A 22846-nucleotide genomic window follows, 5' to 3' on the forward strand; every position below is an offset into this window, starting at 1 on the left:
AAACTTTTTTTAAATTGTATGTCCTGTCTGAATCACAAAAGAAAATGTTTGGGTTTCATATCCTTTTAAGAACGCGTTGCAGTATTAGTAGTTTTTTATGCTAACGGGGTAGAGAAATGGTTATTTCTTGCCGGTACTGCTGAATTCATTAACTCTGAAGAGTTGGTGCATTATACATCGGGGTTAGATTTCTTATATACAGTATGTATTTTACTATTGTGTTTTTGTATTGTATATGTGATAGCAAACATAAATAGTACATATATTTAAGTAAATATATATACGTGTTCTTCTGAATCCCTCAAAAGAAACTGCATCTCTATTTTTTATCCTAGGTCAATGCGGGTCCCCTGGCATATGCAAGAGCTTTCTTAGATGACACAATTACCAAAAAATATGCCGATAACAAAATAAAGCAATTAAAGGAAGTGTTCAGGTAAAGCACAAAAAGGCTAAGTCTCATTTGTCAATCTCATATAATGCCATATAGCAAAGGACAGGGGGCCCAATGGCACCACTGAGTAATAACAGGGAATATAATTATTGATACTGATAAATACTGATAATTAATGGGAGGAGATTATCTCATGTATTCCTTCTGAATTAATAACTAGAGTATCACTATTCGGTGCTGTGTACTTATCAACATTAGAAAGCAAAAGGGGATTGAAATCTCTGGGGATTGTACACATAGATAGCACTCAAATTCCCAGATAGGTGGAATAATCGACTAAGTTACAAGATGGCGGATGTATAGGATAAATTAAAACATAACTTTTATTGGACTTTAAAAATAATGGAAAAACAATACAATTAAAAACCCAGGAATGTGTCAACTTAAATCGGAGTTACAGGTAGACTTCAAATAACCGGATTTCTGATAAACACTCTGAATTTCAAAATTTTGAATTAGTCTCAAAGTTAGATCCAGGATAGGTTGTTAATCCCAGGTCGTGGGACTAATTCTACTGCATTAATCACCTGAAGTTATCAGAGTGAAAAAAATCAGGCACTACTATTGGGCAACAATGTTAAGGAAAAAATTATTATAATGTATCACATATAATTGTTAGTTGTGTGGATAATAGTGATATAATGTGATGTACCACGTATTATATATAGATGGTTATGGTATATTGTGGTATACCATATACTTTTGGATTATGCTGTATCACAATCAGAGTTAATTCACAATATTCATAAACATAAATCAAAGAAAGGTATTGGCTACATATATTTGTAGTGAGTAAGTTGTTCATCAAGTATAAGTATCAATTCTAGATGAAAAACCTCCCTTCCTAGAGTGGCAGGTATAGTGTGTGATAGCTGAGAGTTAAATATCTGTAGGTAATGATCATAGTATACTCAGACAAATGGATTACCAATAGTATATATTTATCCTTTGGATATCAACACTCATGTATTGCTCTGAAAGTATATGCGTGTCAAAACACCTCAGATACATCTTTTTAGGATAGTTTAATCACTCACACTGCAATGCCCAGATTAAAGTAGGATATAACTAGGTACAGAAGGTAATGTACCCCTAAATGGTATAGTCTTTAATAGAAATTATGTTTGTTTGTTATTTTATCCACAGTATAATAAAACTTAAATGTGTAAATTGAAGTTTAAATGCCTGTGTAGCAGCGTCACATTATGATACCAACTGCCAGATTAAAAATTATCCTCTACTATTGCCTGAAATGCTCAGGTGTGTCCAGTTAGCACCACAATGTGCTGTTTAAATATATATAAGTCTCCTGTCTATCGCTCCATATTATAGGTATACGAAACACTTAGCTGATGAAAATACTCGGTTATATCTAAGCCACTAATGTGACTCAACTCTTGTTTTTTTGAAAAAGCAGAGTCTCTCAGTGAAACATGTCAGGGGAGGTTGGGAGATAATGGGCTTCTCACAGTTTATGTTATTTTAATACAGCAGGAATTAACTTTAAATCTTATAAATATTTTCATACGTTTAACCTAGTCTGGTGTACAACAGTTGAGTCACATTAGTGGCTTAGATATAACCGAGTATTTTCGTCAGCTAAGTGTTTTGTATACCTATAATATGGAGAGAGACAGGAGACTTGTATATATTTAAACAGCACATTGTGGTGCTAACCGGACACACCTGAGCATTTCAGGCAATAGTAGAGGATAATTTTTAATCTGGCAGTTGGTATCATAACATGACGCTGCTACACAGGCATTTAAATGGCATAAATTATACATTAATTATTTCAGGTTTATGATTGAGAGTCACATATGTTTACTACCTATATTTAAATATAAAAGGCAACAAGATCAATGCATTTAAATATACAAGGCAATAGGTGTGTGTAATTTAAAAATTTAGAAGTGGTCACTTTAATTTGATGCTGCAAATAGAAGTAACATAAATTACTCATAAATATTACAGGTTCATTACAAAGAATACCACCTAAGCCTTTAAATTAAGTGCAGAGCACCATTGCATTGATAAGATTGGTGCGATTTAAACCAGACAGATCTGTTATTTAAACTTCAATTTACACATTTAATTTTTATTATACTGTGGATAAAATAACAAATAAACATAATTTCTATTAAAGACTATACAATTTAGGGTTACATTACCTTCTGTACCTAGTTATATCCTACTTTAATCTGGGCATTGCAGTGTGAGTGATTAAACTATCCTAAAAAGATGTATCTGAGGTGTTTTGACACACATATACTTTCAGAGCAATACATGAGTGTTGATATCCAAAGGATAAATATATACTATTGGTAATCCATTTGTCTGAGTATACTATGATCATTACCTACAGATATTTAACTCTCAGCTATCACACACTATACCTGCCACTCTACGAAGGGAGGTTTTTCATCTAGAATTGATACTTATACTTGATGAACAACTTACTCGCTACAAATATATGTAGCCAATACCTTTCTTTGATTTATGTTTATGAATATTGTGAATTAACTCTGATTGTGATACAGCATTATCCAAAAGTATATGGTATACCACAATATACCATAACCATCTATATATGATACGTGGTACATCACATTATATCACTATTATCCACACAACTAACAATTATGTGTGATACATTATAATAATTTGTTCCTTAACATCGTTGCCCAATAGTAGCGCCTGATTTTTTTCACTCTGATAATTTCAGGTGATTAATGCAGTAGAATTAGTCCCACGACCTGTGATTAACAGCCTATCCTGGATCTAACTTTAATGAGACTAATTCATAATTTTGAAATTCAGAGTGTTTATCAGAAATCCGGTTATTTGAAGTCTACCTGTAACTCCGATTTAAGTTGACACATTCCTGGGTTTTTAATTGTATTGTTTTTCCATTATTTTTAAAGTCCAATAAAAGTTATGTTTTAATTTATCCTATACATCCGCCATCTTGTAACTTAGTCGATTATTCCACCTATCTAGGAATTTGAGTGCTATCTATGTGCACAATCCCTCGAGATTTCAATCCCCTTTTGCTTTCTCATATGATGCCAGTAGGAGGAAGGCCGTGCCATCTGTGGTTTTCATACCAATTGTATTATATCAACAATTACAGTCCTTCACACTTTTGCAAACTTGTATGTTAGAAGACAGGGATTTCTCCAACATAGGTGTGTCCGGTCCACGGCGTCATCCTTACTTGAGGGATATTCTCCTCCCCAACAGGAAATGGCAAAGAGCCCAGCAAAGCTGGTCACATGATCCCTCCTAGGCTCCGCCTACCCCAGTCATTCTCTTTGCCGTTGTACAGGCAACATCTCCACGGAGATGGCTTAGAGTTTTTTAGTGTTTAACTGTAGTTTTTATTATTCAATCAAGAGTTTGTTATTTTAAAATAGTGCTGGTATGTACTATTTACTCTGAAACAGAAAAGAGATGAAGATTTCTGTTTGTAAGAGGAAAATGATTTTAGCAACCGTTACTAAAATCGATGGCTGTTTCCACACAGGACTGTTGAGAGGAATTAACTTCAGTTGGGGGAAACAGGGAGCAGACTTTTGCTGCTTGAGGTATGACACATTTCTAACAAGACTATGTAATGCTGGAAGCTGTCATTTTCCCTATGGGATCCGGTAAGCCATTTTTATTACATGAAGAGAAAAAAGGGCTTCACAAGGGCTTTTAAGACTGTAGACATTTTCTGGGCTAAAACGATTTATATATAAGCATATTTTATACTCCATAGCCTTGAGGAATTATTTTAATCTTGGGAACTATGTAAAATAACCGGCAGGCACTGTATTGGCACCTTATTCTCTAGGGGCTTTCCCTAATCATAGGCAGAGTCTCATTTTCGCGCCTCTATTGCGCACTTGTTTTTGGGAAGCATGACATGCAGATGCATGTGTGAGGAGCTCTGATACATAGAAAAGACTTTCTGAAGGCGTCATTTGGTATCGTATTCCCCTTTGGGCTTGGTTGGGTCTCAGCAAAGCAGATACCAGGGACTGTAAAGGGGTTAAATATAAGAACGGCTCCGGTTCCGTTATTTTAAGGGTTAAAGCTTCCAAATTTGGTGTGCAATACTTTTAAGGCTTTAAGACACTGTGGTGAAATTTTGGTGAATTTTGAACAATTCCTTCATACTTTTTCACATATGCAGTAATAAAGTGTGTTCAGTTTAAAATTTAAAGTGACAGTAACGGTTTTATTTTAAAACGTTTTTTTGTACTTTGTTATCAAGTTTATGCCTGTTTAACATGTCTGAACTACCAGATAGACTGTGTTCTGTATGTGGGGAAGCCAAGGTTCCTTCTCATTTAAATAGATGTGATTTATGTGACACAAAATTTAGAGAAAATGATGCCCAAGATGATTCCTCAAGTGAGGGGAGTAAGCATGGTACTGCATCATCCCCTCCTTCGTCTACACCAGTCTTGCCCACACAGGAGGCCCCTAGTAAATCTAGTGCGCCAATACTCCTTACTATGCAACAATTAACGGCTGTAATGGATAATTCTATCAAAAACATTTTAGCCAAAATGCCCACTTATCAGCGAAAGCGCGACTGCTCTGTTTTAGAAAATACTGAAGAACATGGGGACGCTGATGATATTGGTTCTGAAGTGCCCCTACACCAGTCTGAGGGGGCCAGGGAGGTTTTGTCTGAGGGAGAAATTTCAGATTCAGGGAAAATTTCTCAACAAGCTGAACCTGATGTGATTACATTTAAATTTAAATTGGAACATCTCCGCGCTCTGCTTAAGGAGGTGTTATCTACTCTGGATGATTGTGAGAATTTGGTCATTCCAGAGAAATTATGTAAAATGGACAAGTTCCTAGAGGTCCCGGGGCCCCCCGAAGCTTTTCCTATACCCAAGCGGGTGGCGGACATTGTAAATAAAGAATGGGATAGGCCCGGTATACCTTTCGTCCCTCCCCCCATATTTAAGAAATTGTTTCCTATGGTCGACCCCAGAAAGGACTTATGGCAGACAGTCCCCAAGGTCGAGGGGGCGGTTTCTACTCTAAACAAACGCAACACTATACCCATAGAAGATAGTTGTGCTTTCAAAGATCCTATGGATAAAAAATTAGAGGGTTTGCTTAAAAAGATGTTTGTTCAGCAAGGTTACCTTCTACAACCAATTTCATGCATTGTTCCTGTCACTACAGCAGCGTGTTTCTGGTTCGATGAACTAGAAAAGGCACTCAATAATAATTCTTCTTCTTATGAGGAGATTATGGACAGAATTCATGCTCTCAAATTGGCTAATTCTTTCACCCTAGACGCCACTTTGCAATTGGCTAGGTTAGCGGCGAAAAATTCTGGTTTTGCTATTGTGGCGCGCAGAGCGCTTTGGCTAAAATCTTGGTCAGCGGATGCGTCTTCCAAGAACAAATTGCTTAACATTCCTTTCAAGGGGAAAACGCTGTTTGGCCCTGACTTGAAAGAGATTATCTCTGATATCACTGGGGGCAAGGGCCACGCCCTTCCTCAGGATAGGTCTTTCAAAGCCAAAAATAAACCTAATTTTCGTCCCTTTCGCAGAAACGGACCAGCCCCAAGTGCTACGTCCTCTAAGCAAGAGGGTAATACTTCTCAAGCCAAGCCAGCCTGGAGGCCAATGCAAGGCTGGAACAAAGGAAAGCAGGCCAAGAAACCTGCCACTGCTACCAAGACAGCATGAGATGTTGGCCCCCGATCCGGGACCGGATCTGGTGGGGGGCAGACTCTCTCTCTTCGCTCAGGCTTGGGCAAGAGATGTTCTGGATCCTTGGGCACTAGAAATAGTCTCCCAAGGTTATCTTCTGGAATTCAAGGGGCTTCCCCCAAGGGGGAGGTTCCACAGGTCTCAATTGTCTTCAAACAGGCATTCTTACATTGGGTAGAAGACCTGTTAAAAATGGGAGTGATTCATCCTGTTCCATTAGGAGAACAAGGGATGGGGTTCTACTCCAATCTGTTCGTAGTTCCCAAAAAAGAGGGAACATTCAGACCAATCTTAGATCTCAAGATCCTAAACAAGTTTCTCAAGGTTCCATCGTTCAAAATGGAAACCATTCGAACAATTCTTCCTTCCATCCAGGAAGGTCAATTCATGACCACGGTGGATTTAAAGGATGCGTATCTACATATTCCTATCCACAAGGAACATCATCGGTTCCTAAGGTTCGCATTCCTGGACAAGCATTACCAGTTTGTGGCACTTCCGTTCGGATTAGCCACTGCTCCAAGAATTTTCACAAAGGTACTAGGGTCCCTTCTAGCGGTGCTAAGACCAAGGGGCATTGCAGTAGTACCTTACTTGGACGACATTCTGATTCAAGCGTCGTCCCTTCCACAAGCAAAGGCTCACACGGACTTTGTCCTGGCCTTTCTCAGATCTCACGGGTGGAAAGTGAACGTAGGAAAAAGTTCGCTATCTCCGTCAACAAGGGTTCCCTTCTTGGGAACAATAATAGACTCCTTAGAAATGAGGATTTTTCTGACAGAGGCCAGAAAATCAAAACTTCTAAACTCTTGTCAAATACTTCATTCTGTTCCTCTTCCTTCCATAGCGCAGTGCATGGAAGTAATAGGTTTGATGGTAGCGGCAATGGACATAGTTCCTTTTGCGCAAATTCATCTAAGACCATTACAACTGTGCATGCTCAGTCAGTGGAATGGGGACTATACAGACTTGTCTCCGACGATAAATATTCTGGAACTGAGAGCGATATTCAATGCTCTCAAGGCTTGGCCTCAGCTAGCAAAGGCCAAGTTCATACGGTTTCAATCAGACAACATGACGACTGTTGCGTACATCAACCATCAGGGGGGAACAAGGAGTTCCCTGGCGATGGAAGAAGTGACCAAAATCATTCAATGGGCGGAGACTCACTCCTGCCACTTGTCTGCAATCCACATCCCAGGAGTGGAAAATTGGGAAGCGGATTTTCTGAGTCGTCAGACATTTCATCCGGGGGAGTGGGAACTCCATCCGGAAATCTTTGCCCAAATTACTCAATTGTGGGGCATTCCAGACATGGATCTGATGGCCTCTCGTCAGAACTTCAAGGTTCCTTGCTACGGGTCCAGATCCAGGGATCCCAAGGCGACTCTAGTAGATGCACTAGTAGCACCTTGGACCTTCAAACTAGCTTATGTATTCCCGCCGTTTCCCCTCATCCCCAGGCTGGTAGCCAGGATCAATCAGGAGAGGGCATCGGTGATCTTGATAGCTCCTGCGTGGCCACGCAGGACTTGGTATGCAGACCTGGTGAATATGTCATCGGCTCCACCATGGAAGCTACCTTTGAGACGAGACCTTCTTGTTCAAGGTCCGTTCGAACATCCGAATCTGGTCTCACTCCAACTGACTGCTTGGAGATTGAACGCTTGATCTTATCAAAGCGAGGGTTCTCAGATTCTGTCATTGATACTCTTGTTCAGGCCAGAAAGCCTGTAACTAGAAAAATCTACCACAAAATATGGAAAAAATATATCTGTTGGTGTGAATCTAAAGGATTCCCTTGGGACAAGGTAAAAATTCCTAAGATTCTATCCTTTCTTCAAGAAGGTTTGGAGAAAGGATTATCTGCAAGTTCTTTGAAGGGACAGATTTCTGCCTTGTCTGTGTTACTTCACAAAAAGCTGGCAGCTGTGCCAGATGTTCAAGCCTTTGTTCAGGCTCTGGTTAGAATCAAGCCTGTTTACAAACCTTTGACTCCTCCTTGGAGTCTCAATTTAGTTCTTTCAGTTCTTCAGGGGGTTCCGTTTGAACCCTTACATTCCGTTGATATTAAGTTATTATCTTGGAAAGTTTTGTTTTTGGTTGCAATTTCTTCTGCTAGAAGAGTTTCAGAATTATCTGCTCTGCAGTGTTCTCCTCCTTATCTGGTGTTCCATGCAGATAAGGTGGTTTTACGTACTAAACCTGGTTTTCTTCCAAAAGTTGTTTCTAACAAAAACATTAACCAGGAGATAGTCGTGCCTTCTTTGTGTCCGAATCCAGTTTCAAAGAAGGAACGTTTGTTGCACAATTTGGATGTAGTTCGTGCTCTAAAATTCTATTTAGATGCTACAAAGGATTTTAGACAAACATCTTCTTTGTTTGTTGTTTATTCTGGTAAAAGGAGAGGTCAAAAAGCAACTTCTACCTCTCTCTCTTTTTGGATTAAAAGCATCATCAGATTGGCTTACGAGACTGCCGGACGGCAGCCTCCTGAAAGAATCACAGCTCATTCCACTAGGGCTGTGGCTTCCACATGGGCCTTCAAGAACGAGGCTTCTGTTGATCAGATATGTAAGGCAGCGATTTGGTCTTCACTGCACACTTTTACGAAATTTTACAAATTTGATACTTTTGCTTCTTCTGAGGCTATTTTTGGGAGAAAGGTTTTGCAAGCCGTGGTGCCTTCCATTTAGGTGACCTGATTTGCTCCCTCCCTTCATCCGTGTCCTAAAGCTTTGGTATTGGTTCCCACAAGTAAGGATGACGCCGTGGACCGGACACACCTATGTTGGAGAAAACAGAATTTATGTTTACCTGATAAATTGCTTTCTCCAACGGTGTGTCCGGTCCACGGCCCGCCCTGGTTTTTTAATCAGGTCTGATAATTTATTTTCTTTAACTACAGTCACCACGGTATCATATGATTTCTCCTATGCAAATATTCCTCCTTTACGTCGGTCGAATGACTGGGGTAGGCGGAGCCTAGGAGGGATCATGTGACCAGCTTTGCTGGGCTCTTTGCCATTTCCTGTTGGGGAGGAGAATATCCCTCAAGTAAGGATGACGCCGTGGACCGGACACACCGTTGGAGAAAGCAATTTATCAGGTAAACATAAATTCTGTTTTTAGTTCTTACGATAATATTCCATATTTCTTTTTATTTATACATGTATTATAAAAAAAATAATCTGTGGAAGAAAATGGTTGGCTGCCTGTATGAATATGACAATGATGACCTCTGTATGTCTTTATTTCCTAGACAATTTGTTGAAGCGTGTGGTCAGGCTTTATGTGTTAACGAGAGGCTTATAAAGGAAAATCAGTTTGAATACCAAGAAGAAATGAAAGCAAACTACAGAGAGATGGTTAAAGAACTTTCTGAAATAATGCATGAACAGGTATATGACTAAAGGCTGTCTGTTCCATTAGATACATTTTTGGCTTAAAGGGATGTTAAACAGTCTGTTTCATTGTTGTAAAAAAAAAAAAGAACAACGCAGTTGCTGATATTTAATAGAAATAGTTAAAAAATGTATTTTCTCCTACATTGGTGTGTCCGGTCCACGGCTTCATCCTTACTTGTGGGAATATTCTCTTCCCCAACAGGAAATGGCAAAGAGAGCACAGCAAAAGCTGCCCATATAGCCCCCCCTCTGGCTCCGCCCCCCAGTCATTCTCTTAGCCGCTCTGAACAAGTAGCAAAGAGTATGTGGTGTTAGTTGTAGTTTTTTATTCTTCTATCAAGAGTTTGTTATTTTAAAATAGTGCCGGTTTGTACTATTTACTGTTCTGTTCTAAAGAGGAGTATGATTTTAGCAGCAGTAACTAAAATCCATTGCTGTTCCCACGCAGGACTGTTGAGCCCAGAGAGAGCCCAGTTGGGGGGAACAGTTTGCAGACTTTTCTGCTCAAGGTATGACTAGTCCATTTTCTAACAAGACATAGTAATGCTAGAAGACTGTCATTTTCCCTTTTTGGGATCGGTAAGCCATTTTTCTTAGACTCATAACAGAATGAAGGCTTATTAATGGGCTTTACACTGGTTGACACTATTGTGGGCTAAATCGATTGATTTATACAATATTTATATGACTTTTGGAGTGTTTTGGAACTTGAAAACACTTTGGGAACGTTTTTTATTCGCCTGGCAGTCGTTTAGACACCTATTCTAGTCAGGAAGGGCCTTTTTTTTCTAGTCAGAAAGGCCTCATTTTCGCGCCTTAATTGCGCAGTTACTTCTGGAAGCAGTGCATGCAGCTTCATGTGAGAAGGTCCTGTGGCCATAAAAAACGATTCTGGAAGGCTTATTTCTGTGGCGAATAACCCCTAAGGAAAGGTAAAGCCGCAGCAAAGGCTGTGGCTGGGACTGTAGTGGGTTTAAACTGGTAAATTGAACAAAAGTTCTGTATGTATGGAGGCCAAGGTGGTCCCCCCTTTAAATGTATGTGAAAATTGTGCCATGGCGTCCAAACAAAGTAAGGACAGTACTGTCACATTTAATAAGGTTGCCCAAGATGATTCTTCAAATAAAGGTAGTGGGGATAGTTCATCATCCTCTCCTTCTGTGTCAACACCAGTTATGCCCGCGCAGGCGACACCTAGTACATCTAGCGCGCCAATGCTTGTTACTATGCAACAATTAACGGCAGTAATGGATAATTCTATAGCTAATCTTTTATCCAAAATGCCAGCATTTCAAAGAAAGCGGGATTTCTCAGTTTTAAATACAGAGGATGAGCAAGGATGCGCTGACGATAATTTATCTGTTATACCCTCACACCAGTCAGAATTGGCAGTGAGGGGAGGGTCTGTCGGAGGGAGAAATTTCTGATTCAGGAAAAGTTTCTCAAAAGGCAGAACCTGATATTGTGACGTTTAAATTTAAGTTAGAACATCTCCGCGCCCTGCTTAAGGAGGTGCTAACTACTCTGGACGATTGTGACTCTTTGGTCATTCCAGAAAAATTGTGCAAAATGGACAAATTCCTTGAGGTCCCTGTGCATGCTGATGCCTTTCCGATACCCAAAAGGGTGGCGGAGATAGTGACTAAGGAGTGGGAGAAGCCAGGTATACCTTTTGTCCCACCTCCTATATTTAAGAAAATGTTCCCCATTGTCGACCCCAGGAGGGACGCATGGCAAACAGTTCCTAAGGTTGAGGGGGCAGTTTCTACGTTGGCCAAACGCACGACTATTCCCATTGAGGACAGTTGTGCTTTCAAAGATCCTATGGATAAAAAATTGGAAGGATTGCTTGAAAAGATATTTGTTCAGCAAGGTTTCCTCCTCCAACCAATTTCGTGCATTATTCCTGTCACAACGGCGGCGTCTTTTTGGTTCGAAGAACTAGAAAATTCGCTCAATAAGGAGACTCCATATGAGGAAGTCATGGACAGAATTCACGCACTAAAGTTGGCTAATTCCTTTATTTTAGATGCCGCTTTGCAATTGGCGAAATTAGCCACGAAAAATTCAGGTTTTGCAATTGTGGCGCGCAGAGCGCTTTGGCTAAAATCTTGGTCGGCGGATGTGTCGTCCAAGACAAAATTGCTTAATATTCCTTTCAAAGGTAAGACCCTTTTTGGGCCAGAATTGAATGAGATTATTTCAGACATCACTGGGGGAAAGGGCCATGCCCTCCCACAGGATAGGCCTTTCAAGGCTAAGAACAAATCTAATTTTCGTTCCTTTCGCAACTTCAGGAACGGACCGTCGCCTAACTCTGCAGCCTCTAGACAAGAGGGTAACGCTTCCCAGGCTAAGCCAGCATGGGAACCAATGCAAGGCTGGAACAAGGGTAAACAGGCCAAGAAGCCTGCTGCTGCTACCAAGACAGCATGAAGGGGTAGCCCCCGATCCGGGACCGGGTCTAGTAGGGGGCAGACTTTCTCTCTTTGCTCAGGCTTGGGCAAGAGATGTTCAGGATCCCTGGGCACTAGAAATAGTCTCTCAGGGTTATCTTCTAGAGTTCAAGGAATTCCCGCCAAGGGGAAGGTTCCACATGTCTCGCTTATCTTCAAACCAGATAAAGAGACAGGCATTCTTACATTGCGTAGGAGATCTATTAAAGATGGGAGTGATACACCCAGTTCCAACAGTGGAACAAGGTCAGGGGTTTTACTCAAACCTGTTTGTAGTTCCCAAAAAAGAGGGAACTTTCAGACCAATTCTGGATTTAAAAATTCTAAACAAATTCCTCAGAGTTCCATCGTTCAAAATGGAAACCATTCGAACGATTTTACCAATAATCCAGGAGGGTCAATACATGACTACCGTGGACTTAAAGGATGCGTACCTACATATTCCTATCCACAAAGATCATCATCAGTTCCTAAGGTTCGCCTTTCTGGACAAACATTACCAGTTTGTGGCTCTTCCGTTTGGTTTAGCCACTGCTCCCAGAATTTTCACAAAGGTGCTAGGGTCCCTTCTAGCGGTTCTAAGACCGAGGGGCATTGCAGTGGCACCTTACCTAGACGACATCCTAATCCAGGCGTCGTCCCTTTCCAGATCAAGGACTCATACAGAAATTGTATTAGCTATTCTCAGGTCTCACGGGTGGAAGGTGAACGTGGAAAAGAGTTCCCTGTCCCCGTCTACAAGGGTTCCCTTTCTGGGAGTTCAGAAAATTAAAGCTTCTAAATGCTTGTCAAGTTCTTCAATCTATTCCTCAGCCTTCCATAGCTCAGTGCATGGATGTAATAGATCTAATGGTTGCAGCAATGGACGTGGTTCCTTTTGCTCGAATTAATCTAAGACCATTGCAACTGTGCATGCTGAAACAGTGGAATGGGGATTATGCAGACTTGTCTCCCCAGTAGACCAGTTAACCAGAGACTCACTCCGTTGGTGGTTGACTCAGGATCACCTGTCTCAGGGAATGAGTTTCCGCAGACCAGAGTGGGTCATTGTCATGACCAACGCCAGTCTATTAGGCTGGGGCGCGGTCTGGGACTCCCTGAAAGCTCAGGGTCTATGGTCTCGGGAAGAGTCTCTTCTCCCGATAAACATTCTGGAACTGAGAGCGATATTCAATGTGCTCCGGTCTTGGCCTCAACTAGCGAAGGCCGGATTCATAAGATTTCAGTCGGACAACATGACGACTGTAGCTTACATCAATCATCAGGGGGGAACAAAGAGTTCCTTGGCGATGAGAGAGGTATCCAAAATCATCAAATGGGCGGAGGATCACTCCTGCCATCTATCTGCAATTCACATCCCAGGAGTAGACAACTGGGAGGCGGATTATTTGAGTCGTCAGACTTTCCATCCGGGGGAGTGGGAACTCCACCCGGAGGACTTTGCCCAGTTAACTCAATTATGGGGCATTCCAGACATGGATCTGATGGCGTCTCGTCAGAACTTCAAGGTTCCTCGCTACGGGTCCAGATCCAGGGATCCCAAGGCGACACTGGTGGATGCATTAGTGGCGCCTTGGTCGTTCAACCTAGCTTATGTGTTTCCACTGTTTCCTCTCCTTCCCAGGCTCGTAGCCAGCATCAAACAGGAGAAGGCCTCGGTGATTCTGATAGCTCCTGCGTGGCCACGCAGGACTTAGTATGCAGACCTGGTGAATATGTCATTGGCTCCACCATGGAAGCTACCTTTGAGACAGGATCTTCTAGTACAAGGTCCATTCGAACATCCAAATCTAGTCTCTCTGCAGCTGACTACTTGGAAATTGAATGCTTGATTTTATCTAAGCGTGGGTTTTCAGATTCAGTTATAGATACTCTGGTCCAAGCCAGATAACCTGTGACTAGGAAAATTTACCATAAAATATGGAAAAAATATATCTGTTGGTGTGAATCCAAGGGATTTTCTTGGATTAAAATTAAAATTTCTAAGATTCTTTCCTTTCTCCAAGAGGGTTTGGATAAAGGGTTGTCAGCGAGTTCTCTAAAAGGACAGATATCTGCTTTGTCTGTTTTGTTACACAAACGCCTGGCAGCAGTGCCAGATGTACAAGCTTTTGTACAGGCCTTAGTCAGAATCAAGCCTATTTACAGACCCATGACTCCTCCATGGAGTCTAAATTTAGTTCTTTCAGTTCTTCAAGGGGTTCCGTTTGAACCTTTACATTCCATAGATATTAAGTTACTATCTTGGAAAGTTCTGTTTTTGGTTGCTATTTCTTCTGCTAGAAGAGTTTCTGAATTGTCTGCTTTGCAGTGTGATCCACCCTATCTGGTATTCCACGCAGATAAGGTTGTTTTGCGTACCAAACCTGGTTTTCTTCCAAAAGTGGTTTCCAACAGGAATATTAACCAGGAAATAGTTGTTCCTTCTCTGTGTCCGAATCCAGTTTCGAAGAAGGAACGTTTGTTACACAATTTCAGACAGACTTCATCTTTGTCGTTTATTCTGGTAAGAGGAGAGGACAGAAAGCTACTGCTACCTCTCTTTTTCTTTTTGGCTGAAAAGCATCATCCGATTGGCTTATGAGACTGCCAGACGGCAGCCTCCTGAACGAATTACAGCTCACTCTACTAGAGCTGTGGCTTCCACATCGGCCTTCAAGAACGAGGTTTCTGTTGATCAGATATGTAAGGCAGCGACTTAGTCTTCTCTGCACACTTTTGCCAAATTTTACAAATTCGATACTTATGCTTCTTCGGAGGCTATTTTTGGGAGAAAGGTTTTGCAAGCCGTGGTCATTTCCATTTAGGTAACCTGACTTGTTCCCTCCCTTCATCCGTGTCCTAAAGCTTTGGTATTGGTTCCCACAAGTAAGGATGAAGCCGTGGACCGGACACACCAATGTAGGAGAAAACAGAATTTATGCTTACCTGATAAATTTCTTTCTCCTACGGTGTGTCCGGTCCACGGCCCGCCCTGGCTTTTTAGTCAGGTTTCAATTTTTTTCTTTCTATACACTACAGTCACCACTGCACCCTATGTTCTCCTTTTTCTCCTAACCGTCGGTTGAATGACTGGGGGGCGGAGCCAGAGGGGGGGCTATATGGGCAGCTTTTGCTGTGCTCTCTTTGCCATTTCCTGTTGGGGAAGAGAATATTCCCACAAGTAAGGATGAAGCCGTGGACCGGACACACCGTAGGAGAAAGAAATTTATCAGGTAAGCATAAATTCTGTTATTCTTCTGTTTAAATGGATTTTACCTTTTATTTATTTTTTTACATTACCTTTGTGCTTCCTGTCACAGCCCTACAAGGAGGAGGAGGTCTTTGCAGGAAGGTTTATCTTAGTCTTATGTGATAAAACTTCTAGGCTAAGGAATAGATTAGATAACAGGGAGTCAGATTTGCTCATGAACAGAACTGACAGAAGTAAACTTAGGTTTTAAAAATACTCTGCTCTTATCACACTGGGAAGAGGGCTACACTGAGAATTTCTAAGTGCTAATTTTGTAAGAAAATAAGTCTATTATTATTTGCTGTTTTTTTCTTTTTAGATTCACTTTAATTTAACATATTTGTTTTTACCAAAAGAACACTGTTTACTATCCCTTTAAAAAAAAAAAATGAGCAGAATGGATTAACAAGATTCATATATATTTCCTTCTTAATATAAGGAGAGTCCACAACATCATTCCTTACTGTTGGGAAATACGGAAATACCCCAGCCAAAGGCTTAACTACGTCTCCCACTTCCCCCATCCCCCAGTCATTTTTTGCCTTTCGTCACAGGATGATGGCAGAGAAGTGTCAGAAGATTTTGGAGTAGTTCCTTAGGAAGGGTATCTGCCCTTCAATATGGGACTGGAGTTTTAAGTAGTCTTGTCAGCCTCTCAATGAGAGCATTGACGAAAGTTAGAGTCTGGAGATGCAGGGAGAGTCTTTCTGCGAACCTATACAGACTGCCTGTTAACAGCTCCTAAGCAATCAGTGTTGACGAATTTCACTACCTGCTTGTTTTCTCACTCAAGTCCATGTCAGGAGCGATGCTACAAGACTGTCACAATTGAGAGGCTGTTTGTTATGTGGCTGAACGCACAGGGTTTTACTTTCACTTTGAGTGCTGGGCGCGCTTTTTCTCATAGCAGGGGCGGTCCTGCCTTGTGCACCATGTGACCGGAAGTGGTCTTGCTTTCATTTCCTCTTTCCTGAATGAGCTGGCTGTCGGAGAGGACGCTATTTCTCTCTATTGTCTGGGTCTAGGAGGTGGTGAGTGCCCCATCCATTGGGAGTATAAAGGTGCTGTTTTTGAGAAATAAAGATGGTTTATTTCTTACCTAAGATATGGTGAGTCCACAGCATCATCAATTACTGTTGGGAATTTCACTCCTGGCCAGCAGGAGGAGGCAAGGAGCACCACAGCCAAGTTGTTAAGTATCACTCCCCTTCCCAAAAACCCCAGTCATTCTCTTTGCCTTCGGTGCGAGGAGGTGAAGTTTTGGTGTCTGAAAAAGATTGGATTTATTTATCTTCAATCAAGATTTTATTATTTTGAAAGCCAGAGTAGGTTTGCTCTGATCTTTCCTTTCAAATTTGGGTCTAGCCGTACTCCATGTTAGTCTCTTCAGTAGGGCAGTGGTGGCTTTCAAGTAGTTAGGAAAACGCAGTGAGGCCCACCCCACAAGTTCCTAACATGTTGCTGCCCTAGTATAGAAAGCCAGTATAGGCTTACTCTGTTCTTTCTTTCTTACACAGGTCTCTGTGAGGAGTGGCGTCTTCTCATGCCGGATGGTCTGTCCTCCTGCCAGACAGCTGGAAGTACAGGTAAGTGCCTTTTTGTCTTCTGAGAGGAGGCTGGTACTGAATGGGTTAAAGACCCTCTGTACTTAATGTGGGACCCTGCATCCTTAGTAAGGATGTTTGATGGCAGGGGCAGGCACTACAAGATATGTGACATGGAGACTTAAAGGGACAGTCAACACCAGAATTTTTGTTGTTTAAAAAGAAAGATAATCCCTTTATTACCCATTCCCCAGTTTTGCATATCCAACACAGTTATAATAATACACATTTTACCTCTGTAATTATCTTGTATCTAAGCCTCTGCTGACTGCCCCCTTATTTCAGTTCTTTTGACAGACATGCAGTTTAGCCAATCAGTGCTCAGTCCTAGGTCACTTTACGTGCATGAGCTCAATGTTATCGATATGAAACATGTGAACTAATGCCCTCTAGTGGTCAAAATGTATTCAGATTAGAGGCAGTCTTCAAGGTCTAAGAAATTAGCATATGAACCTCATAGGTTTAGCTTTCAACCAAGAATACCAAGAGAACAAAGCAAAATTGGTGATAAAAGTAAATTGGGAAGTTGTTTAAAATTGCATGCCCTATTTAAATCATGAAAGTTTTTTTTGGGCTTGACTGTCCCTTTAAGGTTGACCTTTTATGTGGGCTCAGTAAAAATCATTTATACATTTTAGGAATGGTTTTAGTATTATTCACTATTTAATTTGTGGGCTTTAAAGGCGTTCTGCTTTTACATTATTGCATCTCTGCAGCTTCTCAGAGTCTGTTAGGAGGGTGCGCTCTTTCTATCTTAGAGGCGCATCTTCTATGGGATGTACATTTTTTATTTGAGGGATTGAACGTAACGGAGCACTTGCAAATTTTAGCTACTTGTACGGAACCATTACTATTCTAATTTTATCGCCGGAATGAAGCGCGATGTATAGTGCGCGCTTCATTTCCTTTCCAAGTGTATGTTCCACATCCTTTTTTTCTTCCCCAAGAGCAGCGCCATTTTGGGCGTTCTATGTCTTTGGTTTTCACTCCATCTTGCTCTTCGGTCTGAGAACGGGGCGGCGTTCGGGTAATGTCTCTATCTCTACAACAACGTGGTCTGTGTTCTCCTGTTACAGAGAACATTGTTTTTGTGAGGTATAGACGTTTTAACACAGATTTCTATGTATATGTGCATATAATAAAGTGTAAAGAATGTTATATACCACTTTAGTTAGTGGCAGACCAGTGTTAATTTTGACGGGAAATTTCAATTTAGTCTTAGTTTTAGTCTTTTGACTAAAATGCCATTTTAGTTTTAGTCGTCTTTTAGTCATCTATATTGTTTTAGTTTTAGTCTAGTTTTAGTCGACTGAATCTCCAGTAGATTTTAGTCGACTAAAATCTAAGGGGTTTAGTTAAAGTGTAATGCATTATTTAAGCATTTATCTATAATTTGCAAACTGATTAAATACTCCAGGAGTAAACATAACACCTGTTAATATTTATGGTATTAAGGTTTAAACATGCAATACAGACACAAATTTAGCCGTTGTGATAGGTAACATCTTTATTAAACTTAAAATTAAATAAAACCAAGTTTCATAAACAAACAGACGTGCAACTTTAAAATATAAAAAAACAAAACTGTAAACTGTATTGGCTATATTGAACATATTACCAATAATAAAAACTTTAACAGTTCTCTGTTAATAATTAAAACAAGTATCAAGTAACTCAACACAGCAAAAAGTTTCTGCAGCTAGCACAGGCACAGCATAACTTAAACCATTATTCGTGGGTTATGCTTATTTCTATAGGAAGAATCGATTGATTGTTCACAGATTTGAAAAATTTTCGGCAACGATATTAGCACTGCTCTAGAACTTCCAAACTCATTATATACTCCTGGAGTAAAGGTTTATTAACCTGTTTTTATTTATGGTATTAAGGTTTCAACATGCAATACAAATTTAACAGATTTAACTGTTGTGGTATATAACATGTCTTTATATATCTTAAAATTTAATAAAATTAAGTTTCGTAAATTTTACAAAAGAGCAGTAATTGGATATGGATTGATTATAACAACTTGCATAAAATGTTTTTGTCAGCAAATTTTGATTTAGTTTTACTCAGTCTTTTGACTAAAATGTCATTTTAGTTTTAGTCGTATTTTAGTCATCAGAATTTCTTTAGTTTTATAGTCATTTTAGTCTAGTTTTAGTCGACGAAATTAACACTGTGGCAGACATTTATTTTCCTGGGTTCTGGAACAGGGATCCGTTTCTTTTTGACTCTGGAGGATAGTTGTTTGATAAACATTTAAGTCCTTATTTTTAACATAAATGCCTTAAGAATAAAGGTATATTTATTATTTTGAACCTCCTGTTCCTCAAAAATAATTTTAGACAATTTATTTGTTCTGAATATCTGTGTTGCTTATATAAGTAATTCTATTTAATGTACTACAACTCAGGTACTCTGAATAGCATGTCTCCCAGGGAGATGCTGTTCAGGTTTTGCCACAGTTTTCTCCTTAAACGTCCCAAGCCTCAATGGCTTCACATAGAGCGCCCTGCGGTTCCTCTCAATCTCCTGGAGGAGTGTATTTGCCTGAAGATTTTACAGCTCAGGTATTTTTTACGGTATCTGCAACTTTATCTGTTCTTCCTACTTTTTAAGAAAATCGCAAGAGGAAAATTAGAGATTCAGATAGTAAGGTTTCTGTTCCACCTGCTGCTACTTACTTTCTCTTTTTTCCCAAGCATGGGTATGGGATGTTCCAGAATCCCTAAAGGCTGTGGACATAGTATCTCAGGCAGGTTTCTTCTCTCAAGATTATCTGCAGCTCAGATTAGAAGAGAGGTGTTCTTGCAATGTGTTCAAGATCCTCCCTGGGAGTGATAGTTCCAGTTCTAGTACAGGAACAGGGTCTTGGTTTCTATTCCAATCTGCTTGTAGTTCCCCAAAAAAGGAGGGAATTTTCTGACTTACTCTAGACATACTCTAGACATAAAGTGTCAAAACAAGTTTCTCAGAGTACCGTCCTTCAAGAGGGGAATTACCTGTTACATTCTTCCTTTTATACCAGAGGGTCAGCTTATGGCGACCATAGACCTGGAGGATGCACGCTTTCATGTTCCCATTCACTGGGTGCATCCTAAAATTCTGAGCTTTCAGTTTGTGGCTCTTCCGTTCGGCTTTGCCACAGCTCCTAGAGCTTTCTCAAAGGTCCTGGGAGCTCTCTTGGCAGTGATCCGGTCTCTGGGAATTGCTGTGGCGCCCTATCTGGACGACATTCTGGTTCAGGCGCCGTCTTTTCAACTAGCAATCTTTCATACAGAGTTCTTGTTGTTTTTCTTCATTCCACGGAAGGTGAATATGGAGAAGTGTTCCCTTGTTCCAGCTACAAGGGTGGTTTTCTTAGGGACCATAATAGTTTTCCTATCGATGAAAATATTTCTGTCAGAGCTTAGAAAAGCAAAAATTATTTTCTCTTTCCTCTCTCTACAGTCTACTGTTCGGCTGATGGTTGCTTCCATGGATATCATTCCCTTTACTCAATTCCGTTTCAGGGTTCTGCTGTTATGCATGCTAAGTCAATGGAACGGGGACCATGAGGATAGATCTAGATCAATCGACAAGAGACTCCCTCCCGTGGTGGATTTCTCAGGAACACCTGTCTCAGGGAGCAGGTTTTCGGAGATCTTCTTGAGTGATTGTGACCTTGGTCGCCAGCCTGCTGGGCTGGGGAGCAGTCTGGGTCATGTTAAACGCGCAGGGACTCTGGACTTGTGAGGTGTCTGCTCTTCCCATAAACATCTTGGAGTTGGGAGCAATTTTCAATGCTCTGGTGGCTTTGCCTCAGTTTTCCTTAGCCTAGTTTATCAGTGGTTTATATCAACCTCCAGGGAGGAACTCGGAGTTCCTTAGCCATGAAACAGGTGGCTCGGATTATTCAGTGGCCAGAAGCTCACAATGGCTGTCTATCTGCCATCCACATTTCAGGAATGGACAGCTGGGAAGTGGATTTTCTGAGCAGACAGACTTTTCATCCCGGGGAGCGGGAACTCCATCAGGAGGTGTTCTCCAGTTGGGGGGTGCCGGAGCTGGATTTGATGGTGTCTAAGCAGAATGCCAGCCTTCCAAGGTATGGTTCAGGGTCAAGGGATCCTAGATGCTCTGTGATCCCTTGGGATTTCAGGCTAGCATACCTGTTTCCTCCATTTGCTCTCTTTTCACAAGTCATTGCTCGTATCAAACAGGAGAGAGCGTTAGTGATTTTAATAGCCCTTGAGTGGTCTCGCAGGTTCGAGTATGCGGACCTAGTGGAAATGTCGTCTCTCCCACCTTGAAGACTGCCTTTGAGGAAGGACCTTCTACTTCAGGGTCCCTTCCTTCATCCAAATCTCGTTTCTCTGAAGCTGACTGATTGGAGATTGAACGCTTAGTTCTGTCTAAGAGTGTTTTTTCTAAATCGGTCATTGAGACCTTGATTCAGGCTCGCAAGTCTGTTACTAGAAAGATTTGCCATAAGATATGGGGTAATATATTGGAGTAGGGTCAGGCTGGAAAAAGGTTTGTCAGGCAGTACCCTGAAGGGTCAAATTTCTGCTCTATCTGTTTTTCTACATAAGCGTCTAGCAGATGTACCAGATGTGTAATCCTTTTGTCAGGCCTTGGTCAGAATCTGGCCTGTGTTTAAGTCAGTTGCTCCTCCTTGGAGCCTTAATCTTGTTCTTATGGTTTTGCAGAAGGCTTGGTTTGAGCCAATGTGTTCCATAGATATTAAATTGTTATCTTGGATAGTTTTATTTCTTTTTGCTATCTCTTCTGCTCAGAGAGTTTCGGAACTCTCGGCTTTGCAGTGTGATTCATCTTATCTTTCATGCCGATAAGGCGGTCCTTTGTAGTTAATTTGGTTTCCTCCCTAAAGTTGTTTCAGATAGTAATATTAATCAAGAAATTGATGTTCCTTCTCTATGTCCTATTCTTTCTTCTCATAAGGAACGATTGTTGCACAACTTGGATGTTGTGCGTGTTCTAAAATTCTACCTACAGGCGACTAAGGATATTCGCCAGTCTTCTGGCCTGTTTGTTTGTTTGTTTCTCTGGGAAACGTTACGGTCAAGAAAGCTACTGCTACTTCTCTTTCTCTCTGGCTGAGAAGTATAATTCGTTTGGCCTATGAGACTGCTAGACAGCAGCCTCCTGAGAGAATTACAGCTCATTCCACTAGGGCTGTCTCTTCTTCTTGGGCTTTCAAAAAATAAGCTTCAGTGGATCAGATTTGCAAGGCTGCAACTTGGGCTTTTCTGCATACTTTTTCCAAATTTGATACTTTTGCCTCGGCTGAGGCCTCTTTTGGGAGAAAGGTTCTTCAAGCGGTGGTGCCTTCTGTTCAGGTTGCCTGTCTTGACCCTCCCTAATCATCTGTGTCCTCTAGCTTAGGTATTGGTTCCCAACAGTAATTGATGATGCAGTGGACTCACCATATCTTAGGAAAGAAAACAAAATTTATGCTTACCTGATAAATTTCTTTCCGGATATGGTGAGTCCATGGCCCCGCTCTTTATTTTAAGTTGGGAGTGATATTCCCAACAGTAATTGATGATGCCTTGGACTTACCATATCCGGAAAGAAATTTATCAGGTAAGCATAATTTTTTTTTTCTGTGTCCTGCTGTCATTAACTTAAGTTATGGAGGATTCTGATATATTAGAGCAGAGCTTTCAAAAGTTTTCATGTTGGTGACACACTTTTTAGACCTACATAATTTCGAGACGCAGTAATTCAGTTGTACTAGCAAACAGGAGGTTAAACTAACTTGTTTTAAGAGATACGGGCACATACATAAATTATATAATAACAAAATGTATTTACAAGTAACTGTATGTATGTGCAAGAATTAAAAAAAAATTTAATAACACCAATAGCTACTTACTATTTTAATGGGATGTATGAGGTTGATGGGATGAACACAGTTTTTGAATATTTGGTGGAATATTAGATAAAGACACT

At 40.8% G+C, this 22846-nt stretch overlaps 1 protein-coding gene across 3 annotated transcripts in view; it reads left to right on the forward strand.

Moving 5' to 3' along the window:
* Positions 1 to 22846, forward strand: part of DOCK9 (dedicator of cytokinesis 9) — a 736189-nt gene that overhangs the window by 705825 nt on the left and 7518 nt on the right. For all 3 annotated transcript variants that reach the window (XM_053707819.1, XM_053707821.1, XM_053707820.1), the window contains exons 51-52: positions 336 to 436; positions 9449 to 9587. In XM_053707819.1, coding sequence (XP_053563794.1) covers positions 336 to 436; positions 9449 to 9587 — 240 coding nt within the window. The remainder of the gene's footprint in view (positions 1 to 335; positions 437 to 9448; positions 9588 to 22846) is intronic.

Source organism: Bombina bombina, chromosome 3 (assembly GCF_027579735.1).
Source record: "Bombina bombina isolate aBomBom1 chromosome 3, aBomBom1.pri, whole genome shotgun sequence".
NCBI lineage: Eukaryota > Metazoa > Chordata > Amphibia > Anura > Bombinatoridae > Bombina > Bombina bombina.